The sequence below is a fragment of the Desmodus rotundus genome, chromosome 1, assembly GCF_022682495.2.
Source record: "Desmodus rotundus isolate HL8 chromosome 1, HLdesRot8A.1, whole genome shotgun sequence".
Taxonomy (NCBI): Eukaryota; Metazoa; Chordata; class Mammalia; order Chiroptera; family Phyllostomidae; genus Desmodus; species Desmodus rotundus.
In genome coordinates, this window is record NC_071387.1 from 47,432,815 (window position 1) to 47,451,997 (window position 19,183).

The 19,183-nt window shown below is 43.5% G+C and overlaps 1 protein-coding gene across 15 annotated transcripts in view; it reads left to right on the forward strand.

The window, feature by feature from the left end:
* Positions 1–19,183, forward strand: part of TRPM3 (transient receptor potential cation channel subfamily M member 3) — a 495,102-nt gene that overhangs the window by 416,056 nt on the left and 59,863 nt on the right. For all 15 annotated transcript variants that reach the window (XM_053923808.2, XM_053923764.2, XM_053923757.2 and 12 more), the window contains 3 exons: positions 5,876–6,004; positions 10,676–10,927; positions 16,551–16,725. In XM_053923808.2, the coding sequence (XP_053779783.1) occupies positions 5,876–6,004; positions 10,676–10,927; positions 16,551–16,725 (556 nt within the window). The remainder of the gene's footprint in view (positions 1–5,875; positions 6,005–10,675; positions 10,928–16,550; positions 16,726–19,183) is intronic.

The following is a 19,183-nucleotide window of genomic DNA, read 5'->3' on the forward strand; positions in this document are numbered from 1 at the left end:
TTTATTAATGTTAAAAAAAATTCTCCCTCATTTCTGGGAGTCTATCCTAATAACCCTGAAACACCAAGCAGAAAGAATATATGAACCTCTATGATCATAGCAGCATTATTTACAATAGCCAAGATCTAGAAATAGCCCAAATGTCTACCAGTAGACGAGTGGATAAAACAGATGTGGTACATTTACACCATGGAATACTATGCAGCTGTTAAAGAGAAGGGACTGTTCCCCTTTGCAATGGCATGAATGGACCTGCAGATTATTATGCTAATGAAGTAAGTCAGTCCGAGAAAGACAAATACCACAAATAACCATCTGATTTCACTCATATGTGGAATCTAATGAATGAACAACATAAAACCAGAGACATGGCTACATGGAATGTGCTGACAGATCTCAGATGGGAGGGGTGGTGAGGAGGACTGGAAGAGATTAGCCAAAGAACATGTCTGCATATAGGAATAGTCCATGCACACAGACCACAATGTAGTGAAGACCAGGTTGGGGAGCAGAGGCTGAGTGGAGCCGAGCAGAGGTGGGACAATGGGGGGCATCTGTAATAGTGTGAACAATAAAAAAAAAATTCTGCCTCAAAGAAGAATAATGAAGGCATGCAAAAATTATTTCTATTCCTTTGTCATATACAGCTATATGTTATTTTTACCATGCAGTAAACAACTTAGTAGTGACAAGCATGGACTCTGGAGTCACACAGCCTGAGTGGAAATCCTATCTATGTCTCTTCGTAAAGTAACTTGTAACTTCAAGCAAGTTACTTTGGCACTCTGTCCCCGGTTTTCTTAAGATGGGGACAATAACAGTAACTATTTTATAAGGTTTAGTAAAGATTCAATGTGTTAAAATGTGTAAAGCACTAAGAATAGCGCCTGAAAGCACAACATAAATGTAACTCATCGTTCCTAGCTAGTTCCATTGAAGAGCAATAGTTAGTGTTTCATTCATCTGTCTACTCAACAATAATAAAATATCATTTATTGAATACTTGCTATGAGGCACTGTTCTAGGTGTTTATATACACTTTCCCTGATCTAACAGTTTAATCAACACAATATTTTTACTGCATTTTACACTCCAGTCTGCACTTCCTCTTATACTAGGGCTGCCCCAAGTGTCTCACCTAGAACAGGGCTTGGCAAACGAGGACCCACAGGCCCACTTCAGCCGCTGCTTGTCACTATGGCCTGGGAGCGAAGAATGGACTTACATCTTTAAAGAATTGAAATAAAACCAAAGGAAGAATACTTGGTGACGCATAAAAATTATAGGAAGTGTCCACTATATAAAAGTTTTAGTAAAACACAGCCAGATTCACTCACTTACCTAACCCTGACTGCTTCTGTGCCATGACTGTTGAGTGCATTACGTGCATTGCAGCCCAACTGGCCAACAAAGCCTTACAAACGAGTCATCCGCCCCTTTACAAAGGACATGTGCAGACGCCTGATTGAGAACATGAAACAAGCCAGGAGAAAATTTATCGATCTCCTTTATGAGAAGTACTCATTTCTCTCAACCTCCCAAGACGTTTCTCTGTTTTTCTTGATCTATGTTCAGTGTCCAGTTTACTTCCTTGATTACGCTAGTCCCCATTTTTTCAGCTGAGGCAAGTTGTTAGCCAAGAAAATTTTCAATCACAAATGCCCTAGCCATGGTGCTCAGCCCTGGCTACACATTGACAAAATTCTGATGTCATTGGTATGGGGCACAGCCTGGGCATCAGGATATTTCCGAGCTCACAGGCAGTTGTAGTGGGCAGCCAGAACTCACCCCCCCACCCCGCACCCCAGCCAGAGGGCTGAGTTTCTAGCCCAGAGTTTCCCACTTACTTCCATAATGATAAGAGAAAAGCAGATTCCTGGCCCCATCACTGATCCACTAAATCAAGGGAGAGGAGCCTGTGAAGCTGTCTGCTTAACAAGTTTCCCAGGTGAATGTTATGGCCCCGGAAGCGTGGGACACGCTGCTCTCCTTGTGTTGTAGGCGGCAGGTGGTGAGGCTGCCTCTCTAGAAGTGGGGAGCATGTATCTGCTCCCTTCTGCATGGCAGACTGGATTAGCCTCAGAAAACCCATCAGACTGGATGCTCCAGTCCTGTTTGACGGTACTAACAAGGTTTTCAGAAATCCATATTTATGTATGGACAAAACCCAACCTCAAGGAAGCAAATAGAGCTGGAGAGTGCCAACCTTTCAACCCTCCAGAGATGAAGCACCATGAATTTCAGCTGTAGACCAAAGCTGTCATTTGCTTTGGCTGTATTCTTCTCTGGAAGAGTGTTTCCCACTCTTATTTCCAAAAGTATCCCCTTCTACACTCTCAAGGTTCTGAAAGTAGGACACACCTCACTTGCACGTAACCTCACTTCTATGTCATAGCAAGTTTCCAGAGGAGCCGGTTGGGTCCTCTTCTGTCACAAGAGGAAAGGAGACAGGGATACAATTGGCTCCCAGGCCATGTTTGTGATGAGGGCTGGTTTCAAGTACCCAGCTGGACAGGATGCAAGTTCAAGGTGTAAAGTGGCACCAGGTCAGAGGGTAGGGTGTGTGCTTGGTCAGCAGGGACAGACTCCTTCCGAGGCTACCACCCTGTGCCGCCCTCCTCTCTCTAGGGGCGATAGGAAAAGGAGGTAACAATGTCACAGCCCCACCAGGGATCCACAAGCAACTATAGGCTTTGGTGCTCGCATTTCATAGTTTAGGAGTCATGCATCTTGGTTAATGAAAAATGTATAAAAGGAATATATAAGCATATAAAGTACAAATTCTTACAGGGTTCCCACTGGCTTAAATAAGAATCACAAAGTTATATTTCTTTTCAAAGCTTTGACATTCTACATCCAGCTTGTTAAAGCTCACAGAGTATGTGTGTGTGAACACACACACACACCACGGAAGCACATCACACTGCGGTCATGGACAGCCCAGCCCCATGAACGCCGCAAGTTCTGAGACAGGCTGTTCCCAGCACAGCAGCCGCTCCTCTGCTGGGCCTTCTAAACGTGTTGAAAGCCCTGTCTGTGGACATCCATATTTTGAGAGTTGTCCCAAAATGTTTATTATATTATATTATATTACATTATGTTATATTAATTATATCATATCATATTATGGCTCAATTATGGGCAGAAAAGCATTGTAGGGTGAGTATGATTTAAAGAACAGGCAGGAGTTAATCAATGATCATGGAAGAAGCAAAAACAATAATGAGGACAGTTTTTACAAGAAAAAAAGAGAGGTAGGAATAGTTAAGAGGGGATCAAGAGGAAGCACAGACTGAGGTAAGAGAAGACAGAGGAATAAAAGTTTCTAGACAAAAAAAGACAAATAGTATTGTTAGCCACCATGCATTGGACTTCTCCAGTGCCGGGAGATAAATACACATCCCCTCACCAACACCGCGATCCTTCCCGAAGCTCTGTAAGGTCAGCAGCAACCACCTCCCTTTCACAGAACGGAGGTCCAAGCAGGTGCAGTGAAACACACAAAATGATTCAGCCAGCGAGTACTTGAGATAGGAGTTAAATCCAAGTTCCTGTCACCAGACCCTCCTCCTTCTGCCACATCCACCAGACCTGTATTCAAAGGACAGAGGCAGGTCGGAGGAGTTACAGGCACACCTCTTTTCTTACACTTAGCTTTATCGTGCTTCACGGATGCTGTGTCTTTTACAAACTGGAGGTAAGACCCCTCCCCCAGCAAAAAGATTAGGACTCGCTTTATTGTGATTCTCACTTTCTCACAGCAGTCTGGAACTGAACCCGCAACATCTCTGATCATAGGCCTGGGCTAAAATTCAGAGGTTCTGAAAGGGTGTGTGTGTGTGTGTGTGTGTGTGTGTGTGTGTGTGTGTGTGTGTGTGTCACTGGGCCTACCTGTGACAGGAGAGGATAATGCTTTGGAATGTTTTACAATGAATTGGGTGAAATGATAAAAACCAGGGCAGTTGACAAAATTCCTTTCACCTAGAAGCGATAGGCTAGGATCCAACACAGACAAGGCAGCAACCAGAAAGGGAGAAGGACTTTCGGTCAGAAGGAGGCTGAGAGTATATTTTAGAGTTTAACCACTGAAGTCCTTTCTTTGTGTTTTGTAAACTACCATATGCTCAGGGACTATAGGGTGAATGCCAGTATATAATGGTAAACAGGAACCATAAGAACCAAATTCCCTTTTAAACAGCATCTTATATGATTTCAGGTACAGTACACTCTTCATGTGAGGTTTTCATGATGTGCTAATGACCCTGAAGGGGAGGGGTAGGAACTGAGGCCGGGATTAAAATGACAGTCCCTGAGGGAGTGGGTGTACCAGAGCAAACCTCTCAGGTGGACAACCAGCCCTTCCGCCCTCCAGCATCTACACAACTGCTCTCCTGCTTCTGTCTGTGATCTCAGGAACTCCGACTTAAATGTTCACCCTTCAAGAGATGAGAAATTATATGGCTGTGTCTGTAAATGTGTCAACATATTAAGGTCTCAGAAAATAACTTTGACTCATATTAAGAATCTATGCATTTACAGAAGAAGGTGGGAAGCAAGAAAGGGAGGGAGGGAGGAGAAAGAGAAAGAAAGAGCGGGCGATCCCATTAGTAGAGAAAGCAGCATTTCTCTAGCTCTGTAGGTTGCGAGTTTCCCTTTGTATCTCCCAGCCACAGGGCATCCAGCTCCACCTTCTAAGCTGCCCCCGGGGCTCCAGAGTCACAGTGTGTCTCCAGAACCCTCCAGGCCTCAATCCTTTGCCCGCATTGTGTCCTATTTGCTATGCAGGCTCCAAAGAGCACAGAAGATTTGAATAAACTCATTTAGCTCGTACTCACAGTGCCTGAGGCCCCTAAAGCCAGCTAGTGCCTTACTCAACTTGAAGCATTGCCTCGATAAGGTTTAAATTATATGCCATTTTCCCTAGGTGAGGTTTTCCTCTAGAGGCTCCTCCACCCCTTATGCAAGAACCTCACCAGCCCTCCTACACTCCACTCATCTTAGACATAACTGAATCCTCCAGTGACAGTCACCAAACCTGAATCCTGCATTTTCCAGAGATGCCCAGGGAGAGATTCATCCAGTCCCAATGGGGTTCAACCTCTGGGGCTGGAGTTTCGTGAAGATTAAACCCCACTCCAAGCTATAGCCAGCCACACACAACGGCCACACGGTCAGCCATTTCTTCCTATACATTGCTCGGTTTTCTCTGGTTTTGTTTCAAAGAAGCAGAAACCAAGAAGGAATAGGCCAAGTTGAATAAGACAGCAAGGTGGCGCAATGGGAAATGGGTGAAGCCCGGCCTGGCACTGTCAGGCCAACCATATTAAGGCAGGAGAGAAAACAGACATTAACTCAGAAGAGAATTAAAATGGGGCTTCCAGATAAAGTCTGGGCTGCTTTTATGTTGGTTTGACCAATTTACAAGTATAGCAAGTGTCTTCTTTTCTTTCTTACTGACATTTAACCCACCTGGCATCCTTCAGGCAACAGTCCTCTGTGCTGCCCTAGTTCAAGAACCTGAGGCTCCTGCGTGAGCAAGAGCAGCCCCTGTGAGAAGAGGTTCCCTCGTTAGCCAGGAAGACACAGAGACTGGATAGTTGCAAAACAAAATGATGCATCGTGACACCTGGGTGCAAGCAAAGTACTGGGGCCTTCGCACAAGTATACTGGTCAAAAGGGAGATTGGATATCAAATTATTTCAAACATTACAGTCTGTGTGTATCCTTTTGCTAGTTTAGAGCTTTGGAGTTCATTTCGTCATGAGTTCCTATTTCTGCTTGCTGGCCTTGTGTGAGCCCGCCGCCCAGAGGCCTCACCCAAGGGCAGGGCTCCCGGGCCTTTGCAGCCAGAGCACTGTGTTGTGTTTCCTTACAGCTGGCGTACATCGGATACCTGATGCTCTTCAACTATATCGTGTTAGTGAAGATGGAGCGCTGGCCTTCCACCCAGGAATGGATCGTCATTTCCTACATTTTCACCCTGGGGATAGAAAAGATGAGAGAGGTAACCACTTTCATAAAAGAGAACTGAAGAGAAAGGCAGTGGCTAGTTAACTTGTTTATGGAGGGGAGAGCGGGGCACTCGAGATCCACTTTGATCCAAACATTAGTGAAAACCTTCCCTAAGGCTACCACAGAAATATGGCCTTGGCCTTGAGAGCTACTGACAAACCTGGGGTGGCTTCGCAGTGTGCTTACAGGGTCATCGCTCCATGAGTGCTTAGGATTTAGTACATTTTCTGCTAACAGAGCTCTTGCCCCAAGAAACCTTCAAGTTGTTTATAAAACACTGTTTACAACTTTTTAACTCATCCCTAGAAACATGACTTTACATTTTCCACTTTTTTTTCATCTTTAAGTTTTTCCACTTTTAAGTCCCATTGCAAACCCCTCACTCTGGGTCTCTTTGGACAGGGTCCACCAATACCTATGATTCTCCAATGCACTTCAGCAGCTCTAAGAAGAGCTATGCTTTCATTCACCCTCTGCTCCATATTTATTATGCACTGGCTAGGCACCAGCCTTTCCACTAGCCCTGGGCATCACTGGGATGAACTGATCATATTACTTATCCTTCAGGTTGAGGGTGTGGCTCGCTCTCTTCTCCCTCACCCCCATTGAGTAAAAGCCATCATAACACCACCCCCACATGATACTTGAAGTCATAGCTAGCCTCAGAGGCTACCAGAGTTAAGAGCCATTAAAGTGAATGTAGTCAAGCAACCGTCCGCCAGAGGGCTCTGCCACCCTGCTGAATGCACTCCACAGACTCCCATTCCAGAGCCTGTAGGGAAGGCCGGTTTGTGCGATATGATGATTCCTCTGCATTTCCCCCTGAAACTGCAGTCTGCAGCTGAGGCCGTTTCCGGAAGAATTGCTCCCCATCGAGTCTACTGCATCCTCTAGAGCTCCTAACAACCCTACTCTCTCTACTACAGTGAGAAAAAAAGATTCCTACAAATCCATGAATTCACCCTTGTCTTCACACTAAGACAGGTTAAAAAGCCCTTACTATCTTAGGTTTTAGCTCTAGAATGTTCTCCTTTAGAAAGATGCAGTAACTCTTAGATGCCTTTGTATGTATGCAAAACACAGACTTTATTCTTGTATTATTATTTATTAGTATTATATTATTTTCTATGCAAACAATTGTAAACCTACTTTTGTCACACTCTGTCTATATATTTCTAGCTTTTTCTCTTGAACTTTTAAACTGCTTCGGGGATATTTAAATTCTAAACAACATACCCCCATCCTGAGAATTTGGGTATTGGTACCCTGCTCCCATTTTATAAGGGACTAGACTTATTCAAAAACAAAAAAGAGGCCTTGCCTTCTTGCCTTGTTCTAACCAGTTGACAGTGCCTTCTACTTCCCGACCAGTTTGTAGGTTTCCCATGTGTAAACTGAAATTAATCATAAGTTTGCTTTGGTCTTTGTGCACCTCTCTGAGAACTGAGGCCTGCTCCTGCTAAGAACTCTGTTGCTGTGAAGTGTCAGCTCGCTCTCTGGTGATTTAATGCCCAGATGCATATTTTGTCCCCACGATAAGCAGAAAAAGGAAAGACTTGAGCAGGGAGATTGGAATCTCTCCAGGGACTAGACTGGAAGAAGACAGGGAGCAGTCTGTACTCCACAGACTGTTCTGGAAGAGGCTGCCAAGCAGGCGGGCTGCCAGGAACCTCAAGGCCTGGATATCCATTTCTCCTGAGGTAGCATGTAATAGCAGAGAGGGCTTAGAGGCTGGGGTCAGCAGGGAGTCAGGGGAAAGAGTCCTTGCTTCTGAGGAAGCTGTGAGGAGGGAGGCACTGGCCACTTTAGCATCTGACCTTTTCCTCTTCAGCCTGGTGAAGCAGCTCCCTGAACCCCACCCTAGGGCCCAGAACCCATTAAAGGAATGCTGGACTGCCAAGGGAGTGGAGACCCCATGGGTCTCACCTTCGTGCCTCCTCATAGTCACCACACAGGCCCCCAAGATCCCAGTTGCAAGAGCCTGGAAACATGGAAAAGTTTGTAGGCTTCTGAGGAGGGATGTTGTGGTTTCATATGCTGCCCTCCCATTCCCAGAACCACATACTTCTGCGCGTAGTCACCCAAACAAGCCGCCGTAATCCCTTAATGACACGGAGCAGTTTACGGCGTGTACCGGTAGACGTTCTCTCACTGGGGCCCTCCTCCCCACCACTCTGGGAGGTAAATGCTGTGGCCATGAGGACCTCCCGGCCTTGCTGATACGGGAAGTGAGACTCAGGGGGTGAGCCCATTTTCTGTATCCCACAGCCAGAAAGGGGAACTAGGTCTTAAACCTGACTGGTCCCTCTCTGGGTCGTTCTTTTCACTCCCACACTGGGTTCCACACCAGGGCCCTCGTCTGAGCCCCAGGGCCCTAAGAGGTGCTCGAGCTGGTGAAGTGAAAGGGGCGGAGGGTGCTTCACCTCCAGCCCATTAGCGTTTAACTCTTTCTGTATGTTGAGATTTCACAAGGATATTTTCACTGTCGAAAAAATGATACTTGAAACCTCCGTGTTTAACAGTTTTAGGAAAGCGTGAGCAAGAGGTTAGAGAACCTCTAAGGGGCTCAGTCCTTGCCACGCCCCCCACCACCCACGTGCACACACGGATTTCTGCCCAGCTGGGGTGCAGCTGGCAGGGGGAGAAGCCATCAGGGCCCCAGCTGCTGCAGGATCCCTGACGGATGGGGCAGTGGTTCTCTGTGGTCACCAGCGTGACCTGGGAATTCGCTAGAAATGTAAATCCTCAAGCCTGCGCCGGGCAAGCTGAAGCAGAAACTCCGGGGGTGGGGCCCAGCCCTCTGTGGTTTACTGGCCCTCTAGATGAGTCTAATGCATGCTAAGGGCTAAAGAGCCCTGGCTTAGGAAAGAGGCTACCAGGCATCTCCTGAGATCTTGCTTAGCCTGCCAAGCCCTAGTCCTGACTTACTAAGACCTCTCTTCCTTATTGTTTCAGGCCAAAGTAAGCCTAAAGGGTGATATGCCAATGCAAATACATAGCTGCAGATTAGAACTGTCCCCAGTCTTTCCTCTTTCCTTTGAGAGGTCCTGAGTTGGGAAAGGTGTGGGTCATAGCTCGAAGAGAGGGATAAATGAAAATGATTTGTGCAAGTAGCCCTGCTTCATAGCCTCAGCGGGCCGGCTTCCCTGGCTCCTCATGTCCTGTGGGAGGCTGTGGTCCCAGGTGGGGGGCAACTCCCGCTGTGCAGCTGTGGATTTCACACAGCGTGTGTTAGCAAAGGGGCACCGATAGAGTAAGGTAAGTCAGAGCCCCGCCCAGCAGTTAAGGGACCGCAGAATTGCCGTGAGATGTCTATACAACAATCAGTCAGTCAACAAATATTTATTGAGTATTATGTGACAGGCTCTGGGGAACAGGGTCTGCCCTCCTAGTTTATAGTCTAGCGGAGGGAGATGATCGGTAGATACAGAGATAGATATATAGATAGACAGACACACACACACACTATGCAAGCGTACAGAAGTTAATTTCATATAGAGATAAAAATCTTCCAAAAATGAAACAGGGAAACATATTTGAGAGTGACCTGGGCTGTAGAGGCTGCTGCACGTGGGGTACCCAAGTAAGGTCTTCCTAAGAAGGAGAAATGTACGTGGAGACCCTGAGTATGAGAAGAAGCCAAACATGTAAAACCCTGGGAGGAAAAAAATGCCCAACAGAAGGAACAAGTACATATGTCCTGAGCACAGGATGGACTTGTCATGCTTACGAGCAGACAGACCACCGTGGCTTCAGGGGCGGGGGAATGGAGAGAGTACGGTGAGACATCAAATGAAGCTACGATAAGGAGTTTGGATCTTTCTCTATTTGTCATGAAAGCTATCAGAAGATTGACGCATTCAATTACCGTAACTTGTTTTGGTTTTTATTGTTCTTGTCCATGTATCTCTCAAGTCATTCTCTTTTTAAAATTAAGTTATAATTTACTTGTAAGGGAATAAACAACTCATACGGGTATACACAGCTTGAGTTTTTACCTACACACACAACTGTGTACTCACCCCCCGGAGCGTGGCTTAAGTTTTAAGGGCTCTGTGCACTGCCCTGAGATGGATGGGGTCAGGGCAGCAACAATGGCAGCAGGGGTACCAGTGAGGAGTCGGTTGCCATCACCTGGGAGATGTGATGGGGCTTAGAACAGACTGGCAGCAGTGAACGTGGGGCTTAGAACAGAGTGTCAGGAGTGGACGTGGTGAGAAGTGGTTGGATTGGGTTGTATTTAGAAATAGAGGAGATAGGACATGTCACTGCAGAGGATCTGGGTGTGAAAGAGAAGAATAAAGGAGTCCTCCCAAGTTAGTGGTCTGGGTAACTCAATCTGTGATGCTGCTTACCAAGATGGAGGAGGACTGCAGAGATTTCCAGGATATTAGGAGTCAATAATTTTATAGGAAAGCCCTTATTTGTGTCTTAGAACTGTAAGGCAACCTGAAAGATCAAACTTATTGCTTATATCTGCCTGTGGAATATTTGAATCCGGATGGCCCGAGTTTTGCTAGTTGTACACTTATAGCATGCAAGTATTCAGGTAGACACAGACAGACAAAACAAGCCAAACATGTCACTAACAGACCAAGCACTTTCCAACTTGGCTAAGAATATGGACAGAAATCCTAACCCCCATCTCTTTCCTGCCTTTTAGATTCTGATGTCAGAGCCAGGGAAGTTACTGCAGAAAGTGAAGGTGTGGCTGCAGGAGTACTGGAATGTCACAGACCTCATAGCCATCCTTCTGTTCTCTGTTGGGATGATCCTTCGTCTCCAAGACCAGCCCTTCAGGAGTGATGGGAGGGTCATCTATTGTGTGAACATCATTTATTGGTACATCCGTCTATTGGACATCTTCGGTGTGAACAAGTACTTGGGGCCTTACGTAATGATGATTGGAAAAATGGTAAGCAGGGTTCTCTGATGTCTTGTGATAAGCTCTTAGAGGAGGAGTGGAAACAATAGGAGGAGGGAGATAACTGGTTTGGGCCAGCCATCAAGGTCTAACTGAGAGGGCCCTGGGGGTGTTTTATTTTTTAATTACTTTTGAATATTCGGAAGTTTGACTACCTCTCTCTATATAACTGGACAATTAGTTGTCTATTACTCATCCATTTTCTTACTAAAAATATATGTAAAGATCACATATTTTGTGCCAAGCACTGGACTAGGACTTGGGTATATAAAGGTGCTCATTCCATAGACTGGAGAGGAGAGAAAGAGAAATAATTGTCATACAGCATGAGGGTGCAGTAATTGGCATGTATATGAAGTACCACAGGAACACAGCAAAGAGAAAGTAGGTCAGGGAAAGTTTCACATGGAGGTTATATTTTTGCTGGATCTTGGAGAAGTCTCCACTCCAAATATTTAACAGATTTTTAACATGGCTTTTTAAAAATGAAGTGCTAGGAAAATAACTTTCTCTATACAAAGGGAAGAAAAACATAGTTTATTTGAATTCAGTTGTTAGGTTGTACTTGAATTAAGTTCTATCAATATATGATGCATTTTGTTACACTACAAGAAAAAGATGTCTGTTAAAAACTAGGTTCCAGAATGATGCCCTACTTATCTTATTCTTTAAAAAGGAATCCCAAGTGGCAAACTAATATGCTTCCCCTCATGGCTGTGGACTTATTCCAATGCTCCTTGATGACACTGGTTTCCAGCCTTCCACCACAAGGACCGAGCCCTAGAAGACAGCACTAGTGACCTGGGAGTGCCCACGTGAATCAGCTCCCTCCCCAAACTCACCAGAGGAAGAATCAGAGTCTGGGCCGTTCTTTTTAAATCAGTTCTTCCACTTTCATGAGTGTATCCTCTACTTCACCTTTATCAGACATTTGTGGAAAAACCAAGTAATCCATCCTACATGACAAACACCTCTTATTGAAAAACCGCTTTGTTAATAACTTCTGTTCCACTTCCATTTGAAACCAATAATTTGTCTGTAGATATTCATCATTCTCCCAAAACTTTATCATATATAAGTTTTACTATATATATTATCGCTTACCTTTCAGTCAGCAAATCAGTATTTATTATTAGTGTGTGAGTGTGACTCTACTAAAATGAATCTTAAAGAACCAAGACTCTGTCTACAAAAGCTCTGACAAATCTGTGCAGAGAGAGGGAGAACTTGAATCCAAAAGCATAGGATTATGGGACCTTTACCGATTCATTTAACCTCTTTGAAACTCAGTTTATTCATTTCTTAAGTAGTCCCAATAAATGCATATCTTGTAAGGATGTTGTGATGATTAGAAATAACACATTAAATAGCCAGTAGTGACTGGCTTATAATAGGGAGTTGATAAATTATATCTGTTATTATGTTTATATTACATTTGTTAAAATGCAATGATAAGGGGAGAAATTGGTGAGCATAGTTATTCTGCTCTATTGCTAATGCTTTTGTACAAAAGCTTGCTATTTATAATGCCAGCATTGTTTAGGGAAAATATCCCAAACCTATTCTAGAGAGGAAAAACTTAATTAAACAAGCTTGAGTTAGACTGAATCCCAAAACCAAACCCCAGTTCAAATGGGGACTTTGGATTAGGAAAAAAAATCATCTTACTCTCTTATACTGCCTACAATACAGTCTTCTTTGGACTTTAATAATAAATTTGTGATTGTGGTGAAAATTACTATGTCTAAAAGCAGAGAATCTCAACTTAGAGTCTATAGAAGACATTTAAAAGTCAGGATCTGGAAACCCTCCACTCAGGTAATATATAAAAATATGTGGGCATATGAATTTTCTGAACAGGGCGGAGAAGCTTCCATGAGATTCTCAAATGAATTCTCATATGGACCCAAAGAAAGTGAAGAACTGTAACAGCTGCAACATTATGCCAAGTTTTCTCAATCTTGACACTACTGATATTTTGGACAAGAAAATTCATCATTCTGGGTGGCTATCCTGTGCACTGCAGGGTGCTCAGCAGCATCTTCGACCCCTAGATGCCAGTAGTATGTACACACACGCAAACACACACCAAGTAAAACTGTCCCCTGATGTTGCCACATGTGCCGGGGGGGGGGGGGGGGGCGGTAAAAATGCCCTCAGTTGAGAACCACTGCATTAGGTGATTACATAATCTGATTGGCTGTTTTATTCTAATTGATTGTTGCCTTATTTTTATTTCAATAAATAAAGCCTGAAAAGACCCATACAAACCAAATATATTATTTTTAAAAGATTGGGTGGCATTTAAATAGTTGAAATAACTAAAGGCAAACTAAAGCAGCAAGATTATTTTTAAATCCACATCTATCATTTTAATAATGGCATAATTATCCCCAGTTTTTATTAGAATTAAACCTTACTATGGAGTGAGGAAGGGAGATGTACTGCATTTACTCTACCTTCTAACTTATGAATGACTTCACTTATCAGTCAAGAATAAGTAGAAAATGAGGGTATTTGGAGGCTTTGTTCTCATTGGGGTTGTTAAGGTAATTAGTTCAATAACTGAGTCACTGATACAGAAAGCAGGTAAAATATGCCTATAGAATTTATCAGGGAGCCAGATGCATTGCCAGGCTGGAAGCTCAACAAAATACGCCTAGATGTGATTACACTGAAAGTCCCTCAACATTAGACAGTCACTGGTCAGTACTAAACTGCCAAGTAACTGTGCCCTGCAGTCTAGGGGCAGACAGCTGCCAAGATACCTGAATACAATACTCAAGTATGATTCTCATAGGTCTTTAAATCCAGGGCACCACTTCTCAATGACATTCTCTAAGCCTATGTGAAGCTCACTTATACAACACAGAGTAAGAACAATAATAATAGCTATCATTTATAATGTGCCAAACACCAAGTCAGGCACATCATCATTACAACCCCATGAAATAGGTTTTAGTGTCTTCATTTAACAATAGAATAAACTGAAACTGGGCAGGGGACAAAGGCAAGATTCAAACTCCTGTCTAGTTGACCCCACAGCCTGCCTGTCTTCCAACCCCCATGGTAATAACACATTAACAGGATTTACTGAAAACTACCCACACCAAGCATTTCGTATTTTATCTCATTTAATCCTTACAAAACAATATGCATTATAATTGTTATTATTGCCATTTCAAAGATGAAAAAAAACCCAAGATTAGGACCACCTAGGTATTTTTACTAATAGGGCCAAGATGAAAAATCTCAGGTAGCTGACACCTGAGAGCACATGCTTAACCACTATAATATTGTGCTCCTCTAAAACACAAATGAAGAATTTTCGTAAGAATGAGACAGAATCAGGTCTCTTAATAATGAACCAGCTGGACAATTTAGCTTTAAAAGCACATGTAGCCAGCCCCAGTCCTCGCCAATAATATTCTACTTCTGTACTCCACTCTGTCAGATTTTGGTATTCGAATGGAAGCAGACGTCTTTGAAATATATGAAATTGAGTGTTTGGGAAGAATGTTTCTTCCCCTTGGTTGTTTTGACCCTTTGGACAAATGTCACAATCAATGTGAACCAAAACGGTCCTGAGAAATTAGAACAGTTGCTGTATTTACTGGCTGGGTTTTCTTGGGTCAGACTAGCCCCTAAATCTCCTGAGTACACACCTTCCTCTCCCCACCCACCTTTTAGTCAATCTAAATAAATATAACATGAAAAATCCATTAGTGTCCCTTCATTGGTAGAACTTTCTGTAAATAAATAATGAAAGAATTTTACAAAATAAAAAAGAAAGCAGAGATGAGAAGCCAACCCGAGTTTCTCATAAAACTGTTTCAGCACAGCCGGCTTGCCCGTCCTGAGAGTTTTGAGGCCACTGAGTTGCGTAAGGAATAACAAATGAACTAGTATATACATTTTAAGGACAGTGAATAAATATGAATTTAATGTCACATTTGGAGAGATTCTTATTTCTTTCTTATTTCAAAGTCATACAATCCTTGAAAGATGGATTTTGAAGTTACCACGAAAGTTAATAAACTGACCTAAAATACACTGATCCCCCAGTATCCTAATGCAAACAGGAAGACTGAAATATTTAAATTCCAATAACAGGCACCTTGTGATGTATTCCATTGAAAGTCTTTATTATCATTGATACGATTACCAACAGTTTTTCTTTGTGGATGAACATTCCTTCAGGAAGTTTGGTATCCAAGAGATAGTCTTCTGTATTAGATGGTTTGATACACAGGGTAGAAACTAATCTCCAACTAGCTTAAGCCCAGGAGGGATGCACTGACTTATAGCTGGGCATGACGCAACTGGCCTTCGTGGCTACTGCAGTCAGGCTCTCACCACTGTCAAGGCGCTCTCTCTCTCTCTCTCTCTCTCTCTCTCTCTCTCTCTCTCTCAAATATCTGCTTCATTCACTCTGGTCAGTAGCGGGGCACGTAGCCTCAGACACTCTGAATTAACATCACTACAGAGAGATAAAGGGAGTATCTCTTTCCCAGCTTCAGTTGAAAAGTATCCAAAGAGAGGTGCTGGTGGGATTCTTGCATAACATGCTTTTACCTCCTATCACTGCTGTTGCCAGAGGGTGAGGTACCATGATTACCCTAGCCAGGAAAAGACACCTACCTCTGTGTCCACAATGGATGGGAACAGTTTCTAAAAGAAGAAGGCAATGGGTTCTGACCAGGTAAAATAATAGTTATTACATCCTCAACTATTTTTGGTGATGAAAGGAAAGTAATCTGGCATATAAGAAACAGATTCCAAATAACATGGGTCATGAAAACAAGCGAAAAAGAAAGAGGGACAAGAGAAGACATTGTACTTGACTACAGTCAAGAGAATTCTACAAACATGTCTGGATGAAAATCCAACCTTTCAACAGCAGGCACAGGAGTGGGCTACCTGATTCTAATGCCTACGAGAACAAAGGCCCTTCATAACTGATAGGATATGCTGCAGGAGACATAAGCGCAGAAAACATGGCTCTCCCGGAGACGGGCTTGTTGTAGAACACCGCAAAATGAGCGGGGCCAGGAGGGTAGCACGGCCTGTGCTGGATGTTTGTTGTCCGAGCTGTGTTTACTAATGATTATTTTCTTGAGCTTTCCACCTCCTCATTAGCTTTCCAGAACTTAGAGAATTCATGGCATTGCAATAGGTCTTGAAATAGTTCAACTATCCCAATTTCAATTTTGCTAAGAAAGGCATCCAAGAAGGGAATTTGCCTCCCCCAAGAGCAGAGAAAAAGTTAGTACTAAATTTGTATAGATACCCAAGCTCCCGTAGTATCAATACTTGACTCTCAGGTCTCGTCTTGACCAGGGCCCGCAGACAACAATGGAAAGTGACGGGGTTCCATTGGGCATATGTTTGAGGTTTTTTTGAAATGATTTTTGAGTTACTGATAAGATTGCATGGACATTGGTTTCAATAGACCAAGCATCCTCTTATCGGGACACAGCTCCCTATCTAAACATCCCTTATGAGCATTATGGAACATGAACCGCCTTCAAAGGTTTCCATCAATGTCATTGTCATTGGGACACTCAGTCATATGAGTTTTCTTTTGTTTCTCCCTGTTTCCCCACCCTTCCAGATGATAGACATGATGTACTTTGTCATCATTATGCTGGTGGTGCTGATGAGTTTTGGGGTTGCCAGGCAAGCCATTCTCTTTCCCAATGAGGAGCCATCATGGAAATTGGCCAAGAACATCTTCTACATGCCCTATTGGATGATTTATGGGGAAGTGTTTGCGGACCAGATAGACCGTAAGCAAGTTTATGATTCTCATACACCAAAGTCAGGTATTTAACTTCAATTGGGTCATGTCTTTTCCAAGTTCATTTGTTTGTTCTCAATAAATGGCTCAAGATAGAGGACCAATTCCTAGCTTGTTATCTTGAAGGAACAAAAAACAATTACAGAAAGTGCATATGCAATTTCAATAGCAAAGTCCTTGGGTGTTTCCTCAGGTATGTCTTTTCTGTGACACTAATCAACATCTGGTATGCCAAATTTGATCAAGAAATAAACCATTTGACAAGATTGAAATTCTTTAGGGATTCAAAACCTTAGGGCCATGTGTTGACTATTTCAGTATTAGTAATATATTACATCACTATGCCCCACCCCTACCCCAATCTGTAAAAAATAAATTCCTTGGGTTTGACTTCAGAACAAATAAACAATTCTCAATTTCACCATCAGAATTCAAGAGTGAGGGCCAACATCTGCATGGTGTTTTCCTTGCACTGGAAACTATTCTCCGGCTCCCTTTCCCACTGTCTTAAATTATGTGCTTTAGAGACTCAAAAGAAGTTAGTATTCATTGCCTGAAAGTATGGAAAATGCCTTAGGTTATGAACTGAGTTACTTGCTGTAAATGCCAAAAATAAAATAGTATCTGTATAATGAAGTGATTCAGTGTGGGGAGCGAGCAACAGCAGCAGCAGACCCCTAATGTTTCAAGCCCTAATAGATACTGATTTTCTATAATAAACACTCTTGTTGTATAGAGTGTGAAGATAATTGTATCCTAGAAATCAGTTCCAGAATTTTATTTGGACCAAATGTCAGGGCATACCAGTCATTGGGAAGTTGTTTGGGAAGAAAGCATCAGGAAAGAAATATCTTTCAGTGTGGAGGAGTTGAATCCCAAGAGCAACTATTTCTCATTTTCCCTGAGGACTTCGGCTCTAGAAATAACATCCCTCCAACATTGTTGAATTAACATTTTTCAGACATTTTTTGCTGACAGGCCAGCCATCTGAGCCCTGGACTGTGGACATGGATTAGGGTTACATAACCAGGTAGTATAGCTTATTAAGAGCAGGAGCAGAGACTAGTCAGCCCCCCTCTTCCATCCCCCCCCGTCCCAGGTAGGACTGAGACCAGACAAGTAAGGACAGAGCACCAGACCTCGAGTCCCGCAGGCCTGGGAAGAGCACATATCTACTGGAAACAGAACATACCCCTACGTCATTTTCCGTTCCATGATGAATTTTGAACAAATACCCATTCCTTCCCAAAATGAGTTATCTGAGGCAAGAAGGCTTTTTGGAACACCTAATTGGAACAAATATTCATTTCACAAGACTTAGCCAACTCACTGAGAAAGAATTTTAACTCCCTCTCCCAGATGAAATATCTTTGGTTGACAATGCACAGCCTTCACTGAGACAGCTTTGCAGGGACCGGGGGAAGCTCTTTTGGATCCTCCTTTCTAATGGTTCCTCGAGACTAAAACACACTTAAAACGCCTACCAACAATCATTCTCCTCAGAAACTAGATGTACTATTTTCCCCCAAGAAATTGCTTTACCACTTACATTATTTTGCCTTTTCTCATTTTTTCCCCCAAAATGAGATTAAGTGCCCATGGGTGTTTTAATGATGTAACATTTGGGTTGGGAGAAAGAGGAAGGTGTAGGTGTGGTTTATGAATGGGATTCTGTCTGTCCCTCTACAAGTGGCCATTTATTGATGTTGTACTATGAACCCAGCCTAGTGCAACAAACACCACCATCTGGCTGAATAAGAGGATCTATTATTGTTATTTTAAAAGAAGGGCTGATTGTAGTTTAGAACTTGAAAACCCACCAGAGAAAGAGAGGTGTTTTGTGTGAGCAAAGTATGAAAATAGATTCCCCACCTTGTTAATGAAATCTGCGGTGCTGTGTGTGTGAGAATAACGTTCTACCCCGGATCCCAGTACGTAACCGACCCAGCCTTGGATGCGACCTCCATGACACCTTCCCCCAACCACTTCCTTTTGGATGTTCTGAAATTGGCTACAGTGGTAGCCACTGTTCTAAGCTAAATCAGCCAGTTTTCTGTCTAGAGTGCTAAAGAATATTTGTCCTTTCTCAAATGGTTATAGGAGGATGCCCCCAAATATGTCATCACATTTGGCCAAGGTCATTGACTGTTCCTATTCTCTTAATCTTCTGATTTTCACTCGACGGCACTGGGTGGGCCCAAGGGGGATTGGGTAACTGCCCCACCTGGTCATTCAGAGCTGCCTGGGAGACCCAAGTAGCAAGCTGTTTGAGAAAGGTACGAATCTTTATGCCGCCCTGCAGTGTCTTGCCTCTTTTCTGTGCCGTGGCCAGGTTGGTTTGTGAAGCATGTGTTCAGGCTGCTGGGATCTCGTATCCGCCTGGACCCACAGCCCTGCCCAGGGTCTGCCAAGCCCATGCTGTGATGTGCCCTGTGGGCTGCTCCAAG